Source organism: Pavona decussata, unplaced genomic scaffold (genome assembly GCF_977016875.1).
Source record: "Pavona decussata unplaced genomic scaffold, jaPavDecu1.1 SCAFFOLD_84, whole genome shotgun sequence".
In the NCBI taxonomy this organism is placed as follows: Eukaryota; Metazoa; Cnidaria; class Anthozoa; order Scleractinia; family Agariciidae; genus Pavona; species Pavona decussata.
This window is the reverse complement of record NW_028145502.1, coordinates 260,359-286,405: the sequence shown is the minus strand read 5'-3', so window position 1 is coordinate 286,405 and position 26,047 is coordinate 260,359. Positions and strand designations below refer to the sequence as shown.

Below are 26,047 nucleotides of genomic sequence, written 5' to 3'. Positions count from 1 at the left end.
TAAACCTCTTCTTTCATAAGTTTGATTGCCTTTTATGATTTAATAGTGCATTTTATTAACCGTTTTCTGTATTAATGATAATTCCAAGCGATTCTTATGTCATTTCAATTTCTCGGGGTTTCGTTGATCACGAGACTGTGTAAAATGGTTGTGAGCACTATTCCAAATGTTTTACGACTGTTGAAGGGGACTGAAGGCAGCTGGAAAGAACTCAGGTACCGTGTAGGTGAATTTATCGATTGTTCATCCATTTGATCCTTGCATAGTTATGGCAAATTCTCCCTCAACTTAATAAGTGCTTAATTTGGGTTTTATTGAACAGCATCTAAAGAATATGTACATCATATTCTAACAAGCTCTATAAAGATAAACACAGCTTATATTAGAAGGTAGTTGACAAATTATGAAATATTTTAAGCATAAAATACATAAACTTGAAAGCAGTCTCTATTAAAGGCTGTGGCGACAATTTTACGCCGAATCAGATATTTATGGCAGCACAGTATCAATGTTTTATTTTATCATACCTTTGTCATGTAGCAGAAACAAAATTTAACATGATGACCCTCTTACAAGAGAGACAAGAAAAAAAGGAACAACTGGTTAATGCTAAGTGTAGATTATTTTTTTCCTATAACTAGACTTGACGTGAGCAACACTCATTGTAAAACCGAATATATACTGGTATTGTTTGTGTAAAACGACGCAAAATTTAATATGTTAAATTATGTTAACATTCAAAACTCGTCACCTGTGTTCAGACTCAACTTTGGTCAGTGGCAGTGGCCGTGTATCTGATGCGAACACTTGCAGATTTTCCACAATCGTCTCCTAAAGACAGGTTTGGCTGTAAATTGGATGACGATACTACAAACTTACCTTCAGTGAGAACCAAATTATACAGCATAATAAATAGCACCACAGGAAAGTATTGCCCAATAGCTTTCATTTGAACTGTCACACTTTAGGATTTCATTCATAATCTCAAGCATTAGAACCACCTTATACAGCATAATAATCAGTACCAGAGTAAAATACTGCTCAGTAGCTTTTATTTTAATATTCACACAAAGATCATTCATCCACAAATTCAGTCAAAATTACTTAAAGCCTTCATTATATGACGCATTCTTTGAGCATAAAAGATCTGGTAAAAAATTACAAACCTTTAAAAGAGTTACATCCAACATATTTTTGAATTAGCTACCGACTTTATATATTTCACAACTTCTTAGTTATTTATATAAAAATTGTCACCCAAAAAAATTGGTAGTTTTAAAGTTATCTTTATTGGAATAATCAAACCCCTTTACTACAGTAGCTTACAATCACCATATTTACCTGGAACTATTTACAATATAAATCTCTAAGGGAATATAAATTATATAAAACTGTTCTTTTGAGGCCTTAAACTGCTTTTTAAAAGTAAAACCTTTTAAACAGCCGTTTAAGGCCTCAAAAGAAGTTTCATATATTCTTAACCATGCTGCTGAAGGACAACATGAACGGAATATAAATTGTTTCAAAATACCCCTCATTCACACTCAGTAAATGATACAGCAATTGGGTATTGCACCATAAAAAATGTAGCATAAAACACTGTACAAGGCAAACCGAAAGCATTTATGCCAAATCTCCCGGGTTTTTTGGTGCATTTCGTACACCATTTTGTTACAAACGTTTAAAGAGAAACTAAAAGAAACAGGAATTTGCAGGAAAATTGTGAGCAGTCAATTTTTTTTTTTTTTTTTAGTTTTTAGGGGTATCCAATGGTCTCATTCAATTTAAAAGAGCTCACAAAATTTGGCCTCTGCTCGAATTGCTCGCAAAAATTACACGGGTGCTCGCAAAATTTTTGAACTGCTCGCATGCTCGTTAACATGTGCTCGATTGCTCGAAATTTCGTTAATTGCTGATCCTTTGTAGTTATATTTTATACATATATAAAGGATAAATCAGTCATGACATGGTTAAAACAAAAAGTTTGAAACATCCTTACCTCTGGCTTCAGTCTTTCTTCAACTGAGTTCAGCCTGTAACTATTGTTCTGTTTTGGAGGTGTCAGCCAGATTATTAGCTATTGCTTGGCGCAAAACAACGTATCCTATTTTAAATAAAAGAGAGATTCCTGCTAGCGGAAAATTTACGAAGTACTCGAAGTGTTCGGTGCTCGCCATTTTTCTAAAGACGCTCGCCATCTGTATTTTCTAAAGACGCTCGCCATCTGTATTTTTCTAAAGACGCTCGCCATCTGTATTTTTCTAAAGACGCTCGCCATTTGTATTTTTCTAAAGACGCTTTCCATCTGTATTTTTAAAGTGCTCGCTGCTCGCAAGAAAAATTTGTCAACTGCTCGTGGTCGCAAAAATAAACACACTGCTCGCAAAGTCCATTCGATACCCCTGTTTTTGTTTTGTTTTTTCGGGGGGGGGGGGATGGATTGATTTGGGTCATTTGCTTTGGTGAAGGGAGGGGGGGGGGGGAGGAGCGGCGATGAGGCATGAGTACCGGAAGTTTCAGATGTCTAGAGGTTGGCAACTCTGCGAAAGAGTATTTTGCATATTTACCATCTAAATTTATTTTTAATTAGAGTATTCAAAGAAATTCGCGAGTAATTTCAAGCATACGTAAACCATTCTGTTTTCGTTAGTGGCTAAAAAGAAACTGATAAAAAATACGCAATATTCTTGGATCTTAGTTACCCATTATTCAAAGGTCCTTTTTCATTGCTACTATTTCTAGCGACAGCTTAATTTAGCGGTTTTCCAATGAACAATTGACAACTTGTTTGAGAAATTTCGACGGGGATGTCTAATTTTTAACAAGATTTTTCACTTAAAAAACTCATCGAGTACTTATAATAGCAATTTTAAATGAAACCGCTGGACTTGTCAAATAAAGTTGTCCCTAAATATAGTAATCAGAGCCTCCATTTTACTTCATCCTGACAAGCAGTTGTGTAAAGATGACCAAAAGGAACGCAGGCTCTTATGTCCGAGATTGATTAAAAATGCGTTTCCATAGAAGCTTTATGCTCTGTTTCAACCTTGTGTTCTTCGCTTGCAGCTTGGGCTCCTTTTGCGGTACCAGGAATCACGCTTTTCCCAGAAGCTTGAGCGCTTCGTTCCCCATCATCGAGATCCATAGATTCAGAATGATAAGTTTTGTTGATGAAGCCTTTTGTCTTACCTCCTTTGGGCTGGTCAACACCCACTGTTTCCCCCACTGGATGTGTGGTGAGCTCACCATCACTGTAATCAATGGAATCGTTCTTGTAGGTTTTATTGTAGAATCCATTCGGCTCATCTTTCTTGTTCTCGTTAACACTTGAGAATTCTGACGCACGAGATGTTACTCCGCTGCTTGAATTCTTTGACTCATTTGACGTTTGAGATCCAACTTCTGCATCATCCATGTCTAGAGAATGATCTCGAAAAGATTTATTAGAAAATCCTGATCTTCGTTTCCGCCTGCTTTCGTTGACGCAATTATCCTCTGGTCGATCTGTTGGGCTAGAGACACAGCTTCTTACGTTCATCTCTATGGAAACCACCTCTTGTTTCTTTTCTTTATTGTTCAATGTGTCGTTGTCGAAACGGTTGTATAGCAGGTCACGTGATCTGCTGCGTTGTTCTGCATGTGGGTGAGCTATGCCTACCGTAGATTTTCGTCGCTTGTGCGATGGCAACAGGACTTTGGGCTCCTTCCGTCTGATTACAAGATGAACAAACAAAAGACAAGACAGAACTGCAACAGCTAGGACCGGCATTAGAACTGAAACGTTCACGCAGCCAGCGCTTGGCGTTGTTTTGAGCCCTGAAATGACAAAACGAGAAATGCAAGTTCTTAGAGGATGAAGTAAAGGACTTCAGAACAATTGGGAAATCGTGTCTCTCTTGAGGAATTGTGTTTATTAGGGGAGAAGAAGAAAGGACTGGAGTATAGCAGGAGTATACCCCACATGTACCGTACAATAGAGGGGTAGAGGACTGAAGATCAACAGAGATCAACTGTGTCTGCCATAGAGGGAAATGAGTCAACTCCATGGACATTTGAGCATTGTTCTTAAAGAAGTGTCTATAGTAGAGAGGTGTTTGTCCCAGTTAACCGTTGGACTGAGGTACAGTAGGGACCAGCTACATGCGTCCAAATAAAAGGCCTGGAACACAACAGGGTGAACCACATGTGTTCATCTTATACAGGGAGTCATATATCTTTATAGAGAGGTGTCCACCCCTATAAAAGATAGGTGTCCATCTTGGAAATCATGTGTATATGTTAGAGAGGGATAAATTGAGTGAATGAAGAACAACAGGCGGAAAGCAGCTTCATGCGTTCAACAAGGCAGGGGAAGGAATTAAACAAGGCGGACAGAGAACTGTGTCTTATTTGGCAAGTGGTAGGATATTACATCTTCCTAGAGAGAGATGAAGTTAATGATCAAAACAAATTTACATTACACTTACCATTTACCCTCCATCCTTGTAACAACAGGATACTGCATCGAATACTCGATACTCCATTGGTAGCGTTACACTCGTATTTTCCAAAGTCCTCATCGCCTTCTGGCTTCACCACGAGGACGTTACCATGAATTCTTTTGCTTGGAGATTGCGTGATAGAAGAATTTCCTTTTGACCAGACGAAGGTCAGTGAAGTGGGATTCTGGGACGAGTTAGTTTTGATCACATAGCAACCGAGATTGACACGATGGTTAAGCAGAGTGGTGATCTCTTGCCTTGTGAGATTCGTGTCGAGTGAAAGATGCTCTGAAACGAAACAGAGAAAAATATCTTTGGTTTAGGAAGGTTGCTGCTGTCTCGCGAGGGTGTGATTTGGAGTAGGATGGTGGTAAGTTGAAATCAAATGTTAGGTGATTCCGCAATTTTCACTTTACAGTTAATTTTTTTGGACAAATTTTACCGTCCCAACTGTGCACTTAAATGTCTTTTTGTAACTTTTTGTACACTCGACGTGTCGTAATCTCGGCCGATAGCTATTGAGATCTCTCAGCCCATTGTGCATTGTAACATCTATCTTCCTATTGGCTAATAGCAAACGATTCATTTTCCAAATCAACCAAAGCAGCGCCCACGTTTGACTTCAGGCCTTGTCTTTGATGTACTTTACAAGCCTGTTCAAAACTTGCTCTTTTTCATCTGACAACATAATATTTGGTCGTTTTTAACGAGGTTGTCCAACTACATTACAATATACGGACAATCTTCGGCGTGAGGACAGCACAAGGCTTCTCAGTTAGACTAGATTCTTGTTGGAGCATAAGATTCCTTTGTAGGTTTTTTTTCTTTTAATTGCAGTTTGTGACGGTAAGTATTTCTAGCTTTTCCTGACTAAGCTGGAGGCGATGTCAAGAGTGCAGATGAGTTCGTGCGATATTTAAGTTCAAGGACTTACGGTTGCCACGAAGTCTAGTAGAACGTGCAACGTTTCATGCACGGCTCAAACGGTGTGGCAGCGGAACCAAACCGGCTACAAATAGTTCATAACAGAGCTTTTGAAGAGACAAGTGAAGAGACAATTGAATAACAGTTGGAAAAAAAACTATGACCTTCAACCTAGGAATATTGAAATTTGTAATACTGAGCACAAATATTACGGGACCAATAGTGAGCTTAGAGGCATTGCAGCGTAGATCTACCTGCATACTGAATACTGCTTACTTAGGTTTGATCTAACCCTATCATACCTAATTTGGACATATTTTTGGCCTTGCCCAGCTGTAAAGTCTGCAACCTCTGCCATACCTCACCATATGGCTGTCTGGCCAAGATTGTTGTTTTAATGACAACAACAACAATTTATTTATAAATTAAATTCAGATTACATAAGGGGCTTGTCCCGCAAATAGCCACAAAGATGGTCGAGGTGGGACAAGAAGAGCACGAGAACATAAAGGAAAAAAAATTACAGTGAATTACAAACATGCTGGAAAACAGAAAAAAAAACTTAACTTTACATAATAACGCAGATTTAGATAAGGCTATGCATCAATCAGCGGATAATGAGCGGATAGAGCGAACAGTATCGGGCCGTGAGCAGTGAGCAGGCTTAATGTCAAGAGAAAAAGTGAGCCTGATTGCTATAAATTCAACATCTGACACAAGCCTCGTCATGAAACTGAGCAGTCAAATCTTACGAATGTATGAACCACTGAGACTATTGAGTAGCTTAAAAAGAACCGGCTCTTCATACACCGACGAAAAATGTGGAAATAGAATTTGTGAATGAAATTTGCCGGCGTAGATTATGTCTCTGTCTGATAGCATGGTATAGCCTTACAAATGTTTGTAGTTGACGGTGGTCAATAGGCTGCTAAGAAATTTCCAACATTAAAATTGAGTAAAGCCGAGAAAATGAAATGAACACTGAGTTGATACCTGGATGAGGGATCTCAATCCATAACAGTTCTAATGATAAATCAGTCATGAATTTAAATCTTGCACAGTCTTAATTACAGGTGCAATTGTTTTCATATCCTCAAACGCCCTAAAGTTTAATTGTTTCGCTGTTGTTTCTAGAACGTACCTCAGACTGAGTTCTGTACATTGAAAAGTTGACCGACAACAGAATGAATTAGCGACCAATTTATTTTAATCGTCATGGTATAGGTAATTAATTAAATCGCTTTTTTTAAACAAGGTATCCGAGATCTTCCAATGCGAAAACTGATCGTTCAAAAAGCAAAGTAATTATCGAAGGGTAGCCACAGTAAACTTATATCAAAAACACCTGGATCGCTCGGCTCTTGGCCTTCGATTGTAATATTTTACCAAAGTTAAAGATACCATATTTTGAATATTCATCTCCAAAGACTTAACAAACCAACACCATGTTAATGGTAATTAAACGAACGTTAAATTTAATAGCTAAGAAGCTCTGCAATTAATAATTATTACATGAACGTTTTCTCTCCAATGTATTGATGTTTTGTGAATACTAATAAAAGTAATTTTTCAGTTGTCTTATCGTCTAGAGATAAAAAAGTACTTGGTAATTTTACTTTTCCTAAAAACCACGCAGATTGTTCTCACTTATCAGGTCTAAACTGGTTCAGTTTCAACTCTTTGTTGAATGGATTCGAGGCAAGTACTTCTCTTCCCGATTTTTAACCGAATCTGCAAGCTATAATTTGTAAGTTGACAAACTCAATATAATGAAGCACGATCGTTCTTGCCTATTGTACGCCTTTGGATCCAATTATTTCATATGTAAGTCAAAGAATTACAGTCACAGTATTATCTTACCATTCGCAACTGCGATGTGAAAAGCCAAAGACACTACTTGAAAAGCGCACGCGTACATAGCGTTCAACCTGGAAGCCGCCATTACGCTGTTTTCTCTCTCACTCGACACGCCAAAGTGCAAAAATTTCGTCGCGATATTTTTAGGTATATTAGCCTACACACACAGCATGACTTGAAAAACATAAATATACACGGGCTAGACTAATACACTAAAGTGTCTAGCTTGTTGAATTTATCATCCGAATTTTGCATATTGGGGAAACAACGTCACTCTTTGCAATATTAAAACATTACAATTTGAAATTTAGTCTTATTGTCGTTCATTTTTGAACATGTAGCTTGATCTGGAGTTATAACAAAAGTCATGAATGGCAATACTTGAAATATAAAAGCGGCAAAGGAAAGTCTAAAGTCCAAATTCGAGTCAAAATAATCTGCAAGAGTTGTATTCCATCTGTGCAACTGGTGATGCAATATTGAGCAACAATTCAATCGATATAATTAACTTTCCAACTACGTCATTAGTAGATGCCCTGTTATCTCTATCAGGTCGCAATTTCATGGCAATTTATTTTGGGGCGACTTTTAAAGAGGAGTCTTAACATAAGTCATGCAAGGTGATTCTAACTTTTGTCTCTGTGAATGAAATCATTTAAATGAAAGCTACTGAGAAGTTATTTCCTGTGGTACTGTTTATTTTGTTGTACAACGGTGGTTCTAACCATTGAGAATTAGCAAATGTGTCTATTTTTAAAATGTAAGCTTTTGCCGAGTATTGCTTTAGTTCCTTTGGTTCTTCTTATCACGTTCTACGTCGTTAACTCTAACCTTTTGAATCTATGGATGACATCCATTGAAATGTAGACCTGTCTAAATCGTTCAAGACTGGTAAAAACAAGAAGATTGTCACAGCGTTCCATTAGGTGAGTTTGGACATCGGTAACCGTTTCGCTAACGTTTTCTGCTTTAGTCTCTTTTTTAATACTCACCCTTACGCTATCATTTAAAAAAAAAAACGTTAATCGTTCTTCCTGTGGGTTAACTTTAAAATGTATTAGGATATAAATAAAGAAAAACCTTTTCTAAAAAAATCTCCTGTTCTTTTGTTTGGCGTGTATTAATTCTGTTATTGTTAAGTGGTAATACGCTCTTTAGTTCGACTTTAAGTGTTGTTTATTTTAAAAGACGTAATAAAGCATTCTAAATGAGTTTTATTTTAAGAGTTTTGATAATATAAACCGTGTTAGGCTGAGGTGGAGAGGTAGGGAAGGGGCTGCCTAGTTAATATTTGTCAGTGTCCTTTAGTGTTCTTGGTCAGCTTTGGTGTGTCCAGAAAGAGTGGACCAATCATGTTTCCCGTTATATAAAATAAACTTTAGTGAGCGCGCTCTGTGATTGGTTGAAAGATATGTTTCCGTAAATTTCTGGAAACCTGACATGAGTTATTTTAGAAAGGCACATTTTGCAATGTATTAGTTTGTAGGGTTAATGGAAAACACTCTCATAAACTTGGGAGAACTCGAAATAGCCTACAGTGGAAATGCTGACCCACTTCCGGTCACGTGCTTCTCTGACGACATTTTCTCATTCTCTCAAACTTCTCATGCTGGTTATGTTGTAGATCGATAATTTTATTCGTCGTTCAATTTTTTCCTTTGGTACACACAGAAACAAAGGAAAATTAATATTGAACCAAAACATTTCTACTCAAGATCTCTTCAGACAACATGACTACACACGGAAAATGTTTTCTGTTTCTAAAATCGAACGCAGTAAGTATTGCTTTATCATGGTTAATCGACGTTCTTTGAAAGAGGTTGATAATTAAGTCTAATAATTAACAAACCTGCGGTCTATAAATTCCGGATCGAATTGGATGATATGGAGATGTTGTTTTTTGAGAAGGTGGGAGACCGAATGGCGTACTTGAAGGAAAACCTCTCAGAGCAAAGGACGAGAACCAACAATAAACTCAACCTTCATATGACGCCGAATCCGGCCCGCGCTGGTGAGAGACGAGTGCTCTCATCACTGCGCCATCCCTGAATCCCTTTTCTTCATTTTTTGAAACTTTTCCCAGTTTGCCATTTTCACATTTTCTGTAAGATTTGAGAATGATAAGCTGCACTGCTAATCATTCCATATCTAAATCAAAGTAAACTGAACTTAACAGCAGTTCAGTGCCTTATGGAACAAAGCATAAGTAATTTTGCTGTGTTTTAGCCACTAACTAGAGGACTGTAATCGAAACTGTTAGATTGCATATTAAACAGAAGTGGATGTCATCCAGAGTACGATTATTTTTAATTAATTATCGTTGTTGCCAAAAAATTGCATTTCCGCGTTATGACGTATATTTAGAAATTTCAACGAAACTGAAAAAATGTTTATATATTTGGAGCTAACATGCATCGAAGAATAATGTTCATTCATTCATTCATTCATTCGTTCGTTCATTCATTCGTTCATTCATTTGTTCATTCGTTGATTCATTCATTCATTCATTCGTTCATTCATTCGTTCATTCATTCATTCGTTTGTTCATTCATTCATTCATTCATTCGTTCATTCATTTGTTCATTCATTCATTCATTCATTCATTCATTCATTCATTCATTCATTCATTCATTCATTCATTCATTCATTCATTCATTCATTCATTCATTCATTCATTCATTCATTCGTTCGTTCATTCGTTTGTTTATTCATTCATTCATTCGTTCGTTCGTTGGTTCGTTCATTCATTCTCATTTCACATACTCATGTACTGGTGTAAGCGGCGTGTGCCAGCAAGCGAAGTAATTGGCACAAGCTGTTCACGTGATAATTGCAACATCGAGTTGTTGTATTGGATCCGCATTTTATCGAGGAATTGTAGTTGCAATTGGTACTTAACAATATGACGTGAATTGAGTTTCTATCTCACGGAACTGGAAAAAATGAAAAGTTCTTTGCATTAATTAAACGTACAAGCCAAACGGCGGTGACATTTATGCTTGAAAACTTTTGAGGGGAACAATTACGATAACTTTTAACGATATCTAGTTTTAGTACAAGGTAGATATGTTCCGTTGTTTTGGCATATAAACGACTCAAACGAAAGTAATGAAGATAGTTAGAACTAAACAGAAATATAATATCACGAAGATGAACAATATTGTAGAACTCAGTGACATCTTATTGTGTCTCATATACATTCTTGGTAACCGATCACGAGTTATAATGTTAAGAAAATTTACTCAGAAATTCGAAGCGTGATTGGTACACAAAGCTGAACTTAAACTTCCTCTCTGCAGGGTGTTTCTTTCTAAATGCTGCCTTTCGCCACATAAGCTCCGTCGGAGGATATCGCCAAAATATTTTAGGAGCACATTTCGTTCTTGGGTGAGCTCATTACCGCAATAATAAACATATGTATCGGAAAGTATACGTTATGTACTTATACACAAATCAGTTAAAGGTTCTCTTACCAAATGATGAAACAAATCTGACGGTAAACAGCACTGCAAAGCAAACATAGGTCCCACAGATCGCCATGATGTTTTCGCTGCTGGATGGAAAATATCCAGATTAACGCGGAACAGTGCAAAACAACTTACAACCGAAATACAAATATCAATCGTTATTGCATACCGGGGCTTTTTTTGTGCAGTTTCATTGGCTGATATAAGTTAGACGCATACGGTGTCATGCTTGCTTGGTTTTGAGAGCAGACAATCTATCGTTCTTTATTCTAGGCTAGGTTCATATATTCAAGATCAACTAACTTTTCTAGTGGTTACAAAATACGACAAAAATTAGACTAAGACCGAAATAATCATCAAGATTGTTAAATTCAGATGAAGTCAGTTACTTACAGCAATACTGTAATGATGAAAGCGAGTCAGTCTGTCCAACGTTTTCCGATGAACTGTACTTGTCAGACAAAAGCAGCTCACACAACACTCGGCCGTCTGTTGCTGGAACAACAGTAACGTTTGCAGTTTCACAATTTTTAACGCATCTCAACAAACAGTGTATTCCACTTGGAATATAAGCTTGTTCGATCTTTGTTGCATCCAAGGCGCGATACTGATGATCCTTGAAAAGGGCATACTTTATCTTTGATCCTTGGCTAATAGAGGTTTCACTGCACAGAACAACTTGACAAACATGTACAAGAAAAATGAAACTGACTTTAATGTAGCGAAAATGCTGTGGCATTTTGATATTCCTCAGTTCAACTTTGCCGTCAGAATTGCTGTAAAGAGTTCCTTAGCTATAGTGTTTTTCTTGACGCTGTTGGTTTTTAGAGTTTAGTTTATAAATATTTAAACGTTAGAATTCGCTCTGTATAAATAGCATTGTTGTAACGTGGGACAAATTATGTAGTATGTTGTCGAAGACTTTATTTCATCCGACTCCTGCACACAGGGCGCGTGTGCTTTCTGCTTTTTACATAAACGTGTTAGCCTACTTAAATATGCGTATACAAAATATAACATACAGTAGGTGCTAATTAGCACATGCATGCTGATATGTTACATCCCCTTCTTTTAAAAAGCTATGTTAATTGAAACGAAAACAAACAAAACAAAAACATTCATTCGAATAGGGTTCACTGTCTAGAGATCATACATCATACTAATAATATCTACTAAAACAAGAGTCAGAGGTTAAGTCTTTCTGGTGCCTGGACTTCACGTCCCGAGCGAGATTTTTCTTGGACCCCCCTCGGTTTCTGCTAAGGTGGAACATTGTGGATTGGCGCTTGAGGGTCGTGCATTGCTTCTTCTCTCGTGGATTGGCGCTTGAAGATTGCTTAGCCATACTTCCTTGGGGAATGTAGTTAGACAAGTTGTTTGCCAGGTTGTTGGAAGCATTGTTTGGTCTAAGATGGATCCTATTTCTTCGTAGTTGGGCACCAGCTCTAGTTTGTACAATATATGAGCGGGGTGTGTTTCCTTGATCTATGACTCTAGCACGGCTCCACGTTTTTCTCACTGGATCTTGTGCAAAGATGGCTTGGTCCATGTGTATTTTAGGGAGATCCCTGGTATGCCTGTTGTAGTAGTAGCTCTGATTGTCTTGTCTCGCTTTGTGCCAATCTCTAACTTCTTCTTGGTTCTTTGATGGTCCAACGGTACCATTGAAGCATTCTGGGTACATCTCCATCAGTTCTTGCTTATTTCTGATTGGTGGCCGCTCTTTGAGTGGTACTTGACTTTCGATGTAATTCGGGCGTTTCTTTCGAGTACCTGAGCTTTGAGCTGGGGTCACGAAGCTGTTTGTCGGAGCAGCCTGGTCTAGTTGATTTGTCTTGAGTGAACAGTGTAATGAGATTAGTTTCAGTGCCGTGCATGCCTTTAGACCGAGAATAGCTGGCCCTGGAGTATCTGTGACGTAAAAAATGCAGTTTATCTTCTTCTCTTTGTACTTGCAAGGGATGTTTATAGTGCCAAGCTGCTTGACTATAGACCCCCCGTATGCTGAAAGGACGGCTTTGTTTTTTTCCAGTGCTTCTGGTTTGGGATTTCCTTCGTCGTCAAACTTCTCTGGGGCGATTATGCGCAGTAGCCTTACGGGTAAAACATTGCTCTGTGCGCCCGTATCTACTTTACATTGAAGATTAATTTTCCGCTTTTTTTCTGGCTGAGTTATCTCAAGTGTTGCAAAGGCTTCGTCGCGTGTGTCGTGTATCGAGTGTTGCGTGTCTTCTATGGCGTTAACCTCGATGCTACTGATTGTCAGAATTTCATCGTCGTCGTCGTCGTCCTTATCCTCAATCGCGTGGATAACTTTTTTGAAGACCGACTTCGTTCCTTGGTTAAGTTGTTTCCGTTTGCCGGATCGGCAAACAGATTGCCAATGATTAGCTTTGCCACATTTTCGACATGATGTGCCGTAGGCTGGACATTTGTTCCTCGGGTGTTGTTTTCCACAGTTGTTACAGAACTCTCTTTCTTGTTCCCTACGAATGGCATTAATACTCCTGTCCTCTTGGAAGTTTCTGCTACTTCCTGCTAGTGTCTTCATGTGTTTACTTGTTGCCTCGTGGCTCCTTGCAATCTCAATAGCGGCCGCAAGGGTTAGTGATTTGTCTCGACTTATGAGAGACTTTTGAACATCAGGATTTCTTGATCCCCAAATAAGCTGATCTAGGACTCTGTCTTCAATTTCGGCGTTGTCGCGAAATTGGCACTTCGCTGCTAGATTTTTTAATCTTGAAATAAAATCATCCACTGGCTCCCCTTGCTCTTGTCGTATTCCTTGAAGCGTGTATCTATGAATTCGATGACTCGTTTTTGGCTCCAATTGATTTTCGAACCGTTCGAAAATAACGTCCGGCTTTTTCCTGTCTTCCTCCTTTGTGAATGCCCAGCTGTTGTATATATCCAAGCCTTTTTCTCCTGACCAGAGTAGGATGTAGCTCACTTTTTCTTCGTCGTCGGTGCCTTTGAGAACGCTTGAAAACATAAGCTGGCATTTTTGTTTGAATCTTGCGAATGCAGTTATTGGGTCAGGGGCGTCCCAGTCCATCTGCGGCGATGCGAAAGACGTTGCTGCTGTCATCATTCGCTTGTATTGACCTCTCTCTACTTAACTTTAAGGATTATTCTTGTAAAACGCTGCCACCATGTAGTATGTTGTCGAAGACTTTATTTCATCCGACTCCTGCACACAGGGCGCGTGTGCTTTCTGCTTTTTACATAAACGTGTTAGCCTACTTAAATATGCGTATACAAAATATAACATACAATAGGTGCTAATTAGCACATGCATGCTGATATGTTACTGCGAAACTGTAAGACTTCCAGTTTCCCTGTTCTGTTACTGAACAACATTTGTCCCAACTCGTAATGGATAAAAACGTTTCAATAATTTATATGAAGGAAGTCGTTTCTTTGTATCCGAACAGGAAATAGACCTTTGCGGTCAAATAGCACCTTAGGCAGCTGTTTATTTAGCCTGAAAAACAAGCCAATAGTTGAATTTTTTCCTTAGAAAATCACTTATTTTAACCGAGTTAATTTGTACTAGAAATGATTTTGTTCGCCATGATACACTACCAAATGTTTGTGAAAACTGACAAAATATATCAGTCCTCCCAAGTTTTGCCTCGAAAGAATGTCATTGTTTCACATGCAATATTTTCTGCGCGATCTGAAACAGTTTTAGAGAATTTTTCTATTTTTATCGCAGCAGTTATTAGTTTCGTTCCTTTATAATCGACTCTGGGGCCTCCTTAGTGTGGAATGTTTCGTTTGCACAGGCTCATGAGATAGCCAACATCACTAAGACATTTATTATACAAGTAGTTCTTTATTTTAAGCAAACCATAGGGTGCCTCTAACGAGTGTTCAAGGCATATGCATTATCGACACAGATAAGTTCCTACTTTATCGATATGAAGACTTTTCATTTCATTTCACTAATAGTGGGGAGCTGCGAAAAAAGGCTGTATGAATTTAGCAACATTTAGACGTAGCTTCAACATTTTGGAACGACATAGTAAGATACAATGTTCACCGAGTTCAGGCTGACGTAGTGTTCACGCGGCCGTCACGTGGTAGGTAAAGTGCCACGTGGTTTCGGGAAGTAAGCTGACATGAGAGGCGGTTCGGGTCCAGGTTTCTGATAGTTAGCTTCACTTCCGGTTGGATGAAAGTACTTGGCGTCAAGTATTGGTTCAGTGCTGTTAGCAGTACTACTGCTTCCGGTGAGGGTGAGAGGGCGGCTTAGGGGGGTGACACCCCCTCCTGACAGGGGTCCTGGGGGCAGATTAGGAGTCGACTGCCCTACTGGGTGAGGTAGCATCGCTGGGCGGGGCCCTGGCTTCCTGTAGGCTACCTGCAAAGTAACAGTGAATAAAGATCAGTTTAGTTATAATACAAGAAATTTGGAAACGTTATGAGTTTTTTCAGTAGCCTTTTGAAAATTTTCCCAATTTTGTTTACCTGTGCAGGCTGATTAAACCGGGGTACATCTGTTCTGTTCCCAGCTGAACTGGAGCCAGCAGTCGCGCTTGACATCTACAAAAGCAGGGACCAGACAAGTGATTGGTACCATATCATGCGGAGCCCGATTAAAACAAACAGATCAGGGAGTACCTTGTTATAAGGCGCCAAAGGGGGCCCTCTTGAGGATACAGTCTTTGTGTGCATTTCGAAAGGTCCAAGCCGCTGCTGAGACATCATTTGGTCATTCATTTGTTTGTTCAGCCAGTTAATAACTGCAATTAAAAACACCAAATTAAAATCCGGTGTACATATTTGTGAGGGAAGTCTTTTAAAAAGTTATTGTCGATAATAACTGACATCTCAAACACCTGAACCGGCGGAATCAATCTTACACAGTTAAGTACAGTGTTTAGTCCCAGTTGGTGAATGGTTTTCACCTGGTGGGTAATACCGTACTGAGAATTCTCAAAGAAGCTGGTCTAAGGAGCCTATCCTTTCCCTTACCTTACTTAACCAAAGTTCTCTACTACTGTGGTCAACATGTTCGAGTAACCATTTATAATACGTCCAATATTAAGTTTTAGTGATTAGATGCTCACCTAAAAGCACGACTGTAGTTTCATTTCTTACCATTTTCGTTAGTTTTCAACAACTGCTTGCTTTCTTCTAGCTTGGCTGTAGTTGTCTCAAGTGACTCACTCAGCTTCTTCACCTACATGAACATTCATATAGAATTAACATTACATCCAGAAATCGGAAAGCTTAAAAATAAACGTCTACTAGCTTTGATCTGTAAAGCTTGTAGTTAATAAAAAACTAGAGAACTATCACGAAGAGACGGAATGTTGCTACGAAACGTAGCTTTAGCTATAGCGGTGCCTTACTATGGAATTATCCTCCTGAAAGTATTAGGGCGATCAGATCAATTGGGCAGTTTAAGAAGGAAATCAATCGCATACTTGAAACATTCGATTCCCACACGGCAATCTTGCAAACCAGTTTTTTATAGTTATTTTAATTTTTGCAAATGATTGTAATTAAAATATTACTGTCATTACTCAAGATTTTTAATCGAGTTTAAATAAAGAACTACTACTACTACGAAGTGAAATGTTTCTCTGGCTCAGTTTGTCAGTTTTCAGTCATTATCTCTTAATACACAAGCCATCTCGAACCTCTCTCTCTTAGACTCCAAAACAGTCTCTTCTCAATTGTTTTTTTGGTAAAATTCACGCAGTAAACTCGACAGTCACCAAAAGCGCGAACTTACGCGGCGATTCTTGGGGGTGAGTCTTTCGATTGACCACTGACTGAGTTCTTGGTATTCCGCCGACTTAGGAGAAATGGTCATAAAATGACTGATAATGCTTATATGGCAAGTCATTACATGGTACTGTGTGTTCTATAGTCAGTTACCTCTTCCTCTTTATTCCTCAGACCGCTCTGCAAACTGACATTTTCCTGTTGACACTTTTCAAGAGCTGTTTCCTAAATCACAAGCAAGATAGCACACATGTTGGGCAAGAGCAAAACTCTGGAACAGTTATCCGCTGATATTGAGTTGTACTATGGTGTAATGGTGCAAAACTTCGGGCTACAAATTCTGTGCGAATTTCAGTCCGATAAAAGCTTTCTTATTATCCCGCCAAACTAACATAAGAACCGGTGCAAGTCGGCATGAAAGAAGACCGCAGCAGAACCTGCTTTAATTCTCACTTGAGCCGGGTTGGGGGAAGATACGGTGAAAACCTCTGTTTATGAAGGACATCAAACACCATACCTGACAATCCCAAATTATAGTTGCGTTCGGGAATGCCGAACAAAATCTACCTGAAAAACAAGTACAGCATCTTAACACTGAACAAACCACACCCTTCTTCACCAAAACTTACCTTTTCCGATAAAAGTTTTTCTTGTTTGGTGGTCACCACATTTTTCAACTTCATCTGCAAAACAATATTTAAAATTAAATAACAATTCGTTTCACTTGAGAAGACTTTCAGGACGATTTCGTAATCTCAATGACTGAAATCCGCGACAGAGATTTAAAGATGCGGTATTTTGGCAAGATACATCGCTTCTGAGCTCCGAATCCGAGGTAAAAATTGGCAAAATATTTATCTCACCTTGGATTTGTAGCTGCGTAATTCAGACTGCAATCTCTGGATTATTTCATTTCCCTAAAAAAGTAGCAAAAGCAAATTTTTTTGTACGCCTATAAATCAAAATCCTCAAAAAATGCGATTAAAAACCAATCACAACCCCAAGGGAGACTACACAATCGGTGACGAACGTGGCACAGTAAAAACGCATAAAAAACAAATCTGGATTAAATTTATTTTTACTCTTGACAAGTTTGCGTTAATGGTACAACAGCGGTATAAAACTGCGTGCAACTTAAATCAGTTGTATTGTGTGTCCATGCCAGAAGACTGAACGCAAAGTAGAATGCTGACGCACGGCTAGGCCTAGGGTATCTCAGATTAGTGCTCATGTCCTTGCGAAAGTCTACACTGAGAATGATTTTGACCTCGTTTGACCCATGATTTTTATGTACACATACCTTGATCACCTCAGCTGACACAGATTTCATTGTAGCTTCAAGTTTGTTGATCTGGTCTTGTCTTTCTTCCAGTATCTTTTCTTGTTTCCTGCGCTGTTCACTGGAGTTCTCCATCAGTTCATTAGTCCGTGCTATGACCTGGACAACGCAATACAGACGGAACACACTGTAAACCCTTCAGTTTTAGTTTGATCTTAATTAGCGCTTGGAGAAAAGAAGTAATCATAGTCTTCAGTGGGCAGTGATTCGCAGCATAGGTAATATGTGGATTTAACAGGGTGTAAGCAAGAAGCCATTAAGACAAAAACTACAATAACACTATTCTAAATAGTCTTACTTGGACCCGAGGTTTCAGGGAATAAACAAAATAAATCGAAATTCATAGTTGAACCATCAATTACTTTGTTTTATTCCTTTACACCTTGAGGGCAAGCTAGAATTTTGATATACTTAGAGCGGTCTCTAGCAATTATTGTAAGAAACCAGAATTTGTGCCGTAACGAATCTAGAGAGCGTGGTGTGACGATGTAGTTAGGAAGGCATAAAGGAATTGGGGACTCTATAAATAACTGAAAGAAATTATGTCAATGAAACAAAAATATCTCTACTGTCCCAACTGGCAGGGAGGCTCAGTAGTGTGCTATTTGAACAGGGGACTACAATGAAACAAATCCATCTAGTGGTCAGAACCGAGGGGACTTGGAGTCTGTTTCTCTAACCACTCAGCCATGTTGTCTCCCTAGAGTACTCTTTAAGGCTTGATACACTGATGCAGTTTAGAGCCCGATTTGGTGAATTGTCTGATCATAACCTGTTCTTTATCTCTAAGTTCCTGCTCCAGCACTGCCACCTTGGTCTGCAGTTGGCTGAGAGTTTTACTGTGTTCATGTCGCTCTGAGTCAAGTGAACCATTCTCACGACGAAGTTTGTGAAGTTCTTCCTTGGCATATTTGCATTCCTGATGATGGAAAAATACACTGTAAATGTTAAATAACAAATACCACCACAATTGAAGGGATGCCTGGAAAAAGCCCTAAATGACTTCTGATAAATTGCTTGATTCTCCTTCCAAACTGCCTTGTATTTTCTTGTGAAACAAAAGTCAGTTAAGGCCTTATTCCATGCACTCCTTCAAATATAATTAACTTTAATTAAATTGAAAAGCAATACTAGAAACTAATAAAAAAATTAGTTAAGCTCAAGAGCAGATTTGTAGGTGAAGAAACTTAGGTGTCAGAAGCTTATCCTCACCTCATCAAGAGCTGTCAGTTTTGATCGCAAGTCCCTGATGCAGGAATCTGCTTGGTATTTCTTTTGCGTCAGGTCCTGTTAAAAGTTAAGATGAAATTTATGTAATCATTACATAAAAATGTACTGTGCACAGGTAAAGCATAGATGGTAGCAATAAATTTATGGAGTAAAAATTAAGGAAGTATGGAAGTACTGTGGAAAATTGGTTCCTAGAGTTTCATTTGAGTGCTGTAAAATTAAAACTCTATAAACCAATCAAAACAAACACAAACAACACAAGGCTGTTAAAACACCATTTAACTGGCTGAATCAAAAGTAACAACCAGTAAGTTACCCTATTAGAATTTTCCACATCCTTAAGTCTGGCCTCAAGTTTCGTGACCTAAAGACAAAGAAAAAATATTAATAATAAAGGCTGACAGGCTGAACAATAAAACTTCATTCAAATTTATAGAGTTCTGTAAAAAAGATTAAAATTTAAAAAGAACCCCTACTTGCTACTGTTTAAGCTATCTGTGAAAGAAAAGACAGACTGCAGTTCTCTCAGTGACTTGACATTAAAATGCATTAATACCTGTGACTGATGATTCTGTTCCATCTCTCGCTTTTCCCTCTCAAACTTCTGTTGGTTGCTAGTGGCCATCTAAATAAAATAAAGTAAATTAATACAATTTTCATGTAAAGACAGTATTACTGCACAACACAACTGGCAGAGATGTACTGTGAATAATATTAAACAATAACTGATGTACATAATAAATAGGTGACTATCTATAGATTTTTAACTTGTTATGTTTAATTTGATTATTATTTCTTTCCCGTTATTTCAGAATGGAATACCTGTAAACTACTGTAGCTTTGGGTAGCTAAACAAATTTCTACTATAAAAATATATATATTACGTACTCAAAACCTCTTGAATTACGTAAAGTGACCGTTTGTATCATGGCACGTGTATTGTATCACGCCACGTGCATTAGTATTTCATCGCCCAGCAACCGCTTGTTTCGAATCGCCCTCATGTAAATAGATATCTTCCAAAAACCTCTTGTATAGCGTAACGTAACCGTTTGTATCATGGCACGTGAATTCTATCACGGCACGTGGGATTGTATTTTATCGCTTAGCAACCACCAGTTTTTGATTCCTTTGTATAGCCAGCTTTTAAATCTTTACCGGTCATGAATTCATTGAAGTTGCCTGATAAGTGTGGTCAGCTCCTGATCATACGAAACAGAGCTGTAGCAATAAAACGATGAATCACTTCTGAAGCCTGAACTATTTTTTCCTGATTGTATATTACGTATATATACATTAAAAATACTTTAAATTCTCTTTGTAATATGAAATACCTGCAGAGCTTTCTCCCTCTCAGCTGTTAGTTCTTGTACATGTTTGTTCTCCATCTGACTTGACTTTGCAGAGCAGTCGAATTGCACTGAATTTAACTCCCTTGCTTTGATTGCAAGGACCTTGAAATAATAATTTGAATAACCCACTGTTGTATGACGATGCATTGATAAGTTCATCTTTTTATTAAGTTATGAACACTTTATTATGGTGCCCTAAAAAAGCGTCATCTCCATATCTAAACCCCAACAATGATGAGCATCTAATTTCACCTCACTACACCACTGCTTAATCAAATAAACAGGCAGTGAGAATTCAAGAAATGATCTCCAAAGATAACATGTCTTGATATTCAAACAAATTCTCCCAACTAGTAACAGGAAATATGTGCAGAGAAATGAGGAGAATATGGCTCTTGATGCTGGGGACTTAAGGGTTCATCTGAACACCCTGAGCCAAAATTTTCATGAGGTTACAATTTGTACATGCAATTCACAAAAGTACACTGCTGCTGGGAATTAAGTTCCTAACCACACTGGCAGCTAAGCACCTTTTGAGGGCAACGTCTACTGCAAAGCTGATTATGCTGAGCTTCTTGTATGCTATGGGGCACTGTTTAGCTAGATAACAAAAATTGGTGATCCCAAAGCCACATTCTGCGAAAAAAATGAAAGTCTATCGAAGGTCTAATGAGAGCAGTAGGAAGATGGATATTTTGTAGGCATTTTATAAAGTACCTCTTGACAGCTCTTTAGCTTTTGTTGAAGATCAGCTTCTGTGCTAGCAAGGTGTCTTTCTAATGTCTGCTTCTCATCCTACAAAAGACCAAATGAACTTCATGAAAATATTGGAGGGGCCTAAAGGAGAGAACATCATCGGTGACATTTGGCCTTTTGCACTGAGCTTCAAGAACCTACTAACATGTAGCTCATAGAACATCCATGATGATATATCATAATTTCACATGACTGTACCTGTAGAGTTTTAAGGCATTTTGCAAGGTATTTTTTTACTTCAGCATCAGATCCAGGAAGAAACTTTAATGACAGGTGCGTTAAGTGTTTAAATGGGTTGGTTTCTACAACATGAAGAGTAGCAACACCTTGATCCAACCCACTGCCAACAACAAACTGAAGCAGAAACCTGTATACAGATAAAATACATAAAAATGTCAATACAAAAGACAATCATTACCCAAACCTCTAGTTTTTTTTGCAGAAACTCATTTTGAAAGGATACTGTTTCATAAGCACAGCTGGAATTGAATGATGTATAAAGAACTTTCTTGTTTGACTGCAGGCCTAATACAGGAAGGAAAAACAGAAGCTGTATGCTGTTTACTAATTTACAGTACACACTTGTCTGGTGAACTTACTTTGGATTTTCGTGTTGTTCCTGATCCCGACACAGTTCTAGCAGATCAACAAACTTTTGAGGAAAGGCACAAAAGTCAACCAGCAATCCTTGCTGACTTTTTAACCTGTAAATATGTATGTACTAAGTAAATAGCAACAGAACATGTCTGTAATAATTCTGCTCGTAAGGTTGGTAAATCTGTAGTATATTCTCACTGTAAACTCCCCTCAGCAGCTGAATTAACTGTAAAGGTTAATGTGAAATAATCCTGGATAAACTAGAATGTTATGTTATGTTATGTTATGTTATGTTATGTTATGTTATGTTATGTTATGTTATGTTATGTTATGTTATGTTATGTTATGTTATGTTAAACTAGACCTCTTCCCCAAAGCTCCCCTTGGGAAAATAGCTTGGGTTGGGTTCAGTCTGGGTTTTGATCTATTTCATGTTTGCGGTTACACGTTGATAAATTGCCCAAGGGGAACGGAAAGCCTTTACCCTATTTGACGAGAAACATAGCCTCCCACGCAGTCGTTTTTAGGGGACTCGTATTACCTCCTCCCCACAAACGCCTGCTTACCCAAGCGCCACATTCCTTTCCGCCGCTGAGCCAATCACAGTGAACCTTCTAAAATCTGGAAGGTTGACCTTGACCTCAGGACGCCTCTCGCGGGAACAGTGAAAAACATCACGGCGGAGACAGAACTTGACCGAGCTTACGTAAGCTTTGAGTGCACGTTCAAAATTTGTCGTTTAAATGCCTATAAACTGACTGCAATCAAAGAATTTAGGACGGGAAAAAGCTATATTTTTGTCAATTTGCCGACTGGTTACGCAAAGTCGCTTTAATATTTATCAAGCTCTGCCTTCAATCTTGTCGACCTTGTCGGTGTGGCGAAATATTACCCGATATGTCGGTAAACTTCGAAGATTTGGCAGTTGAAATTCGCTTTGTAGTAGCAATTTGTTCGGAGGCACGTGCGACATTTTCCACAAGGACCCGACCACAAGTTGATCGGCTCTTTGTCGTTTAACTTTCCGTTTAATAGTCTTTAATGGACTGATAAATACTGCAGATCTCGCCTTGATACCTTCTACATTCTTCTTTGCTTTCTCGAATCAGGTAAGTCTCACCTGGCACTTCGTACAAACAAACAAATCTGCTCCAGAGTTTCCGTACCCGTAAGAGGTGATATCTTTACCGACTGTCAACTCAATCAGGCGGGGAAGATCGATTACACTTTCCCCAAGATTTTGAGTCTCCCAGGAGAACACGTCGCACAAGAAGCGCTTGTATTCAAATTCGTTATTTGTTTTGGCGTTTCAGCCACAACCAGCCATTTCAGAAGTGAAAAAAATATATATTCCAACTTGGCTCCCTCATCTCTCAAGACTCACATGTACCAGAGACTGTACAAAGCTCGCGGTAAACGGAAGCGGCCATTGTAACCAGCAATTTGATTTGATATCATCAGACAATGACTCGATGGTGATTGGGTAGGGTGCTTGGGGAGGTAAACAATGGGAAAGGAATGTGACGCTTGGGTAAGCAGGCGTTTGTGGGGAGGAGGTAATACGAGTACCCTAAAAACGACTGCGTGGGAGGCTACGAGAAACACTGATAAACGTAAACATGAATAGATAGATAGATAGATAGCCTTTATTTTAAAACAATGAGTATTAAAGCTACATGAGCTTGTGGGGTCGTTTGCAATTAACTAATTACAAGTAAACTAAAGAAGCTAAAAACTAGGGGTATATACAGACAAAATGTTTGACACGAATCATAAAATGTTATGGGTAATTCTGCCGCTTATATTACAACCTCCACCTCAAACAGGTTTAGTAATTGAGCATGACTTTATTTCAAGGAGAGAATGTCGACGCCGACAACAAATACACTTTTTCCAGAGCTTGCAGTTTTTCGTTTTATATTTAAGAACACGCCGACTCGTTGTTCACCATCGTGGGCGAACTTGGGTATTTACGCGACCACAAAATTGGTTTCAGCGAACCCTGAACGATAGGATTCTCGACCACTGGTGGAAAGAGAGAGCCATGCTTGTCGAGCTTGAAATACAGTGGCGGGTACGATTTGACCTTACGATTAACACAGCACGTAAACAACACGTGATTTCTAGCGTTTGGTACATTTCACCTTCTCATGATTGGTTGAGCCGCTTTGGGTTCTTATTAACTCATACAAGTTACCTCGGGAACTGTCATGGGGAATTCTTTAATTCTTTTTGACGTATCCACGGAAATTTCTTGAAGGTAATTTCACTCTGGGAAAATTGGTCACACACAAAACGTTGCTTCCCCGTGGGCAACAGCCATTTACCCAAGGGTAACATGGCTAGTGTAACCGCACCTTATGTTATGTTATGTTGTTGATTGATTGATTGATTGATTGACTGACTGATTGACTGACTGACTGACTGACTGACTGACTGACTGACTGACTGACTGACTGACTGACTGACTGACTGACTAGATTTGATTGTTGTATACAAGACACAGACATATAACGTATACATTTGCTGGAATTCTCCGGCCGCTAGAGATGTATCCAATAAATATATACAATAAAAACTTACGTATGGAAATCACTCTCCCCTAGAACCAGATTGTAAAGGAAAAACAGATCCTCTTCATCCGTGATTCGGACGACTAGTTCCTACACACAAAATAAAGGAAGTATAAACCTATCGAGCATATGGAGAGAAGCCGGGCGGGAAGGCGAAACGAAGATTTCAACCCCAAGATTTCCGTCCATATTCAGTATAATTCACAACTTTGAAATTATAAAATGTACTTAGAAACGATGTTAGGAGTAAAACTGTTCAACTGTGTAAGCTTACATAAACAAATACGACTCTAAAACTATTTGACCGTACAGTGCAAACCTTATTCGTTGGCGAAGAGCTTGAACGAAAAGCAACATTGATCCTAACAGCAGACTGTCTGCAGACAAAAAAAGCTTGCAATAATTAGTTAAATATGTCATCGTACGATTTTGCAAATCTAACGATTAGAAGCATTACCTGTTTTCACGGCTTGCCGATTTAAGATGGACTGACACAACCTTGTTGAAATATTCGTCCATCTTGGAAAACAATGCAAATGAAATTGGCGCCTGTTTCCAGGCCCCAAGCGCTCATACCTCTTAGTCGAAGGGGACTGGGGGCGAAAAAGAATAAGGCAATGGGAAAAGATGGGGAAAGGGGAACGGGCGCAGGGCGAATACTAGAAACATGATTGGTTGGACGGTATCTGGACAACTCGCTCCCCAGACAATTAGCTCCAGACTACTCGCTCCCCCTATCTTTAGACAACTAGCCCCTAGTATAAAGACGATTAGCCCCCCAAATAGTAAGGAATAAATTTTGTTAAAGAAGAACGCTCTTCTGTAAGTAAATCTGAGACCAAACCTTATGATCGAGCCTATCAATCGTGTAACACATGAACATTTTGTAACCTGTAACACTGGTAAGTAACATCAAAATTTGTTTTTATTACAGCTGAACATCGCGTTCACTAAAACAACATTTAGCACAAGAATGTCGTTTTTTTGCTAGATAAAATTAGAGTGCTTCTAATTATAAAACAAAAAAGGTAAGAGCTGTTTCATCGCAGGTAAATTAAATTTTTGAGCTGGATTTTTGGGTTACAAAATGTCCACGTTTATGTGTTACGCGAACGATGCGATCGATACGATCGTAAGCTTCAGTTTTGGTCTCGTATGTACTTGCAGCAGAGCGTTCTTCTTTCACGAAATTATTACTTTCTCAGCTCAAAAGTACATTTGTCTGAAGTTTTCGTGTTGGGTACTAATCGTCTACATATTGGGGGCTAGTTGTCTAAAGATCGGGGGCGAGTAGTCTGGGGCTAATTTTCTGGGGGGCGAGTTGTCTTGTGAGTTGGACTTGCGAACTTTCAAACGTAGTGCGATTTACGGTATATACAATATGACTAATTTCTCATCAGAGGGCTTTTTGACTATAACAGCGCTATCGAATTCGACAAAAAAAGGCTTTTAATTGATGCATATCCGAAGGCGCTTTTTATCCATACACAGCAAATAGAATATGCCAACAGGGCCATATGGGATAGGCGTTGAATTACAAAAATCAGGAACGTGTTATTTGAGTTCGCTCGTTTGCGATTCGTGTATCTCTTTAAAAAGTAATGGACTGCAGTCTAAGGGCAATAAGTTTATTCACACAACCGCGCGTGCAACGAAGTTAAGTCGATTTTTTTCAATTGTTCAAGGTTTCGCTATATAAATTGTGGATCAGACAAAACAGGGACAAAAAATA

The 26,047-nt window shown here is 38.7% G+C and overlaps 2 protein-coding genes across 3 annotated transcripts; both read right to left on the bottom strand.

Moving 5' to 3' along the window:
- Positions 1-2,406: 2,406 nt before the first annotated feature.
- On the bottom strand, positions 2,407-10,886 carry LOC146475256 (uncharacterized). Of its 2 annotated transcripts, none has more exons than XM_085115624.1 (3): positions 10,736-10,886; positions 4,467-4,769; positions 2,407-3,816 (listed from the first exon to the last, which is right to left on the bottom strand). In XM_085115624.1, the coding sequence occupies exons 1-3, from the start codon at positions 10,800-10,802 to the stop codon at positions 3,005-3,007; spliced, it is 1,182 nt and encodes a 393-aa protein (XP_084971750.1). In that variant the 5' UTR covers positions 10,803-10,886; the 3' UTR covers positions 2,407-3,004. The 2 variants fall into 2 exon arrangements, with proteins under 2 accessions (XP_084971750.1, XP_084971749.1); XM_085115623.1 differs by lacking the exon at positions 10,736-10,886 and adding an exon at positions 7,266-7,423.
- Positions 10,887-14,553: 3,667 nt separating this feature from the next.
- Positions 14,554-24,847, bottom strand: LOC146475255 (spindle assembly abnormal protein 6 homolog). The gene is made up of 19 exons (XM_085115537.1): positions 24,773-24,847; positions 24,635-24,692; positions 24,326-24,405; positions 21,745-21,849; positions 21,344-21,512; positions 21,107-21,184; positions 20,372-20,491; positions 19,594-19,662; positions 19,354-19,401; positions 19,020-19,094; positions 18,580-18,726; positions 17,769-17,906; positions 17,332-17,385; positions 17,098-17,151; positions 16,622-16,693; positions 15,836-15,917; positions 15,356-15,477; positions 15,203-15,277; positions 14,554-15,095 (listed from the first exon to the last, which is right to left on the bottom strand). The coding sequence occupies exons 1-19, from the start codon at positions 24,832-24,834 to the stop codon at positions 14,808-14,810; spliced, it is 1,896 nt and encodes a 631-aa protein (XP_084971663.1). The 5' UTR covers positions 24,835-24,847; the 3' UTR covers positions 14,554-14,807.
- Positions 24,848-26,047: the final 1,200 nt, after the last annotated feature.

What these genes read in the sequence shown, in the direction of transcription:
- LOC146475256 (XM_085115623.1), bottom strand. Translation starts at nt 7,347, where the DNA reads ATGGCGGCTTCCAGGTTGAACGCTATGTACGCGTGCGCTTTTCAAGTA. An exon ending in TCACATCGCAGTTGCGAATG is followed by an intron (nt 4,770 to 7,265) that starts GTAAGATAATAC and finishes GTTTCGTTTCAG; the next exon opens with AGCATCTTTCACTCGACACG. An exon ending in ACAAGGATGGAGGGTAAATG is followed by an intron (nt 3,817 to 4,466) that starts GTAAGTGTAATG and finishes TTGTCATTTCAG; the next exon opens with GGCTCAAAACAACGCCAAGC.
- LOC146475255 (XM_085115537.1), bottom strand. Translation starts at nt 24,834, where the DNA reads ATGGACGAATATTTCAACAAGGTTGTGTCAGTCCATCTTAAATCGGCA. An exon ending in GCTCTTCGCCAACGAATAAG is followed by an intron (nt 24,406 to 24,634) that starts GTTTGCACTGTA and finishes TTTTGTGTGTAG; the next exon opens with GAACTAGTCGTCCGAATCAC. An exon ending in ATGTGGAAAATTCTAATAGG is followed by an intron (nt 19,095 to 19,353) that starts GTAACTTACTGG and finishes AACTTTTAACAG; the next exon opens with GACCTGACGCAAAAGAAATA.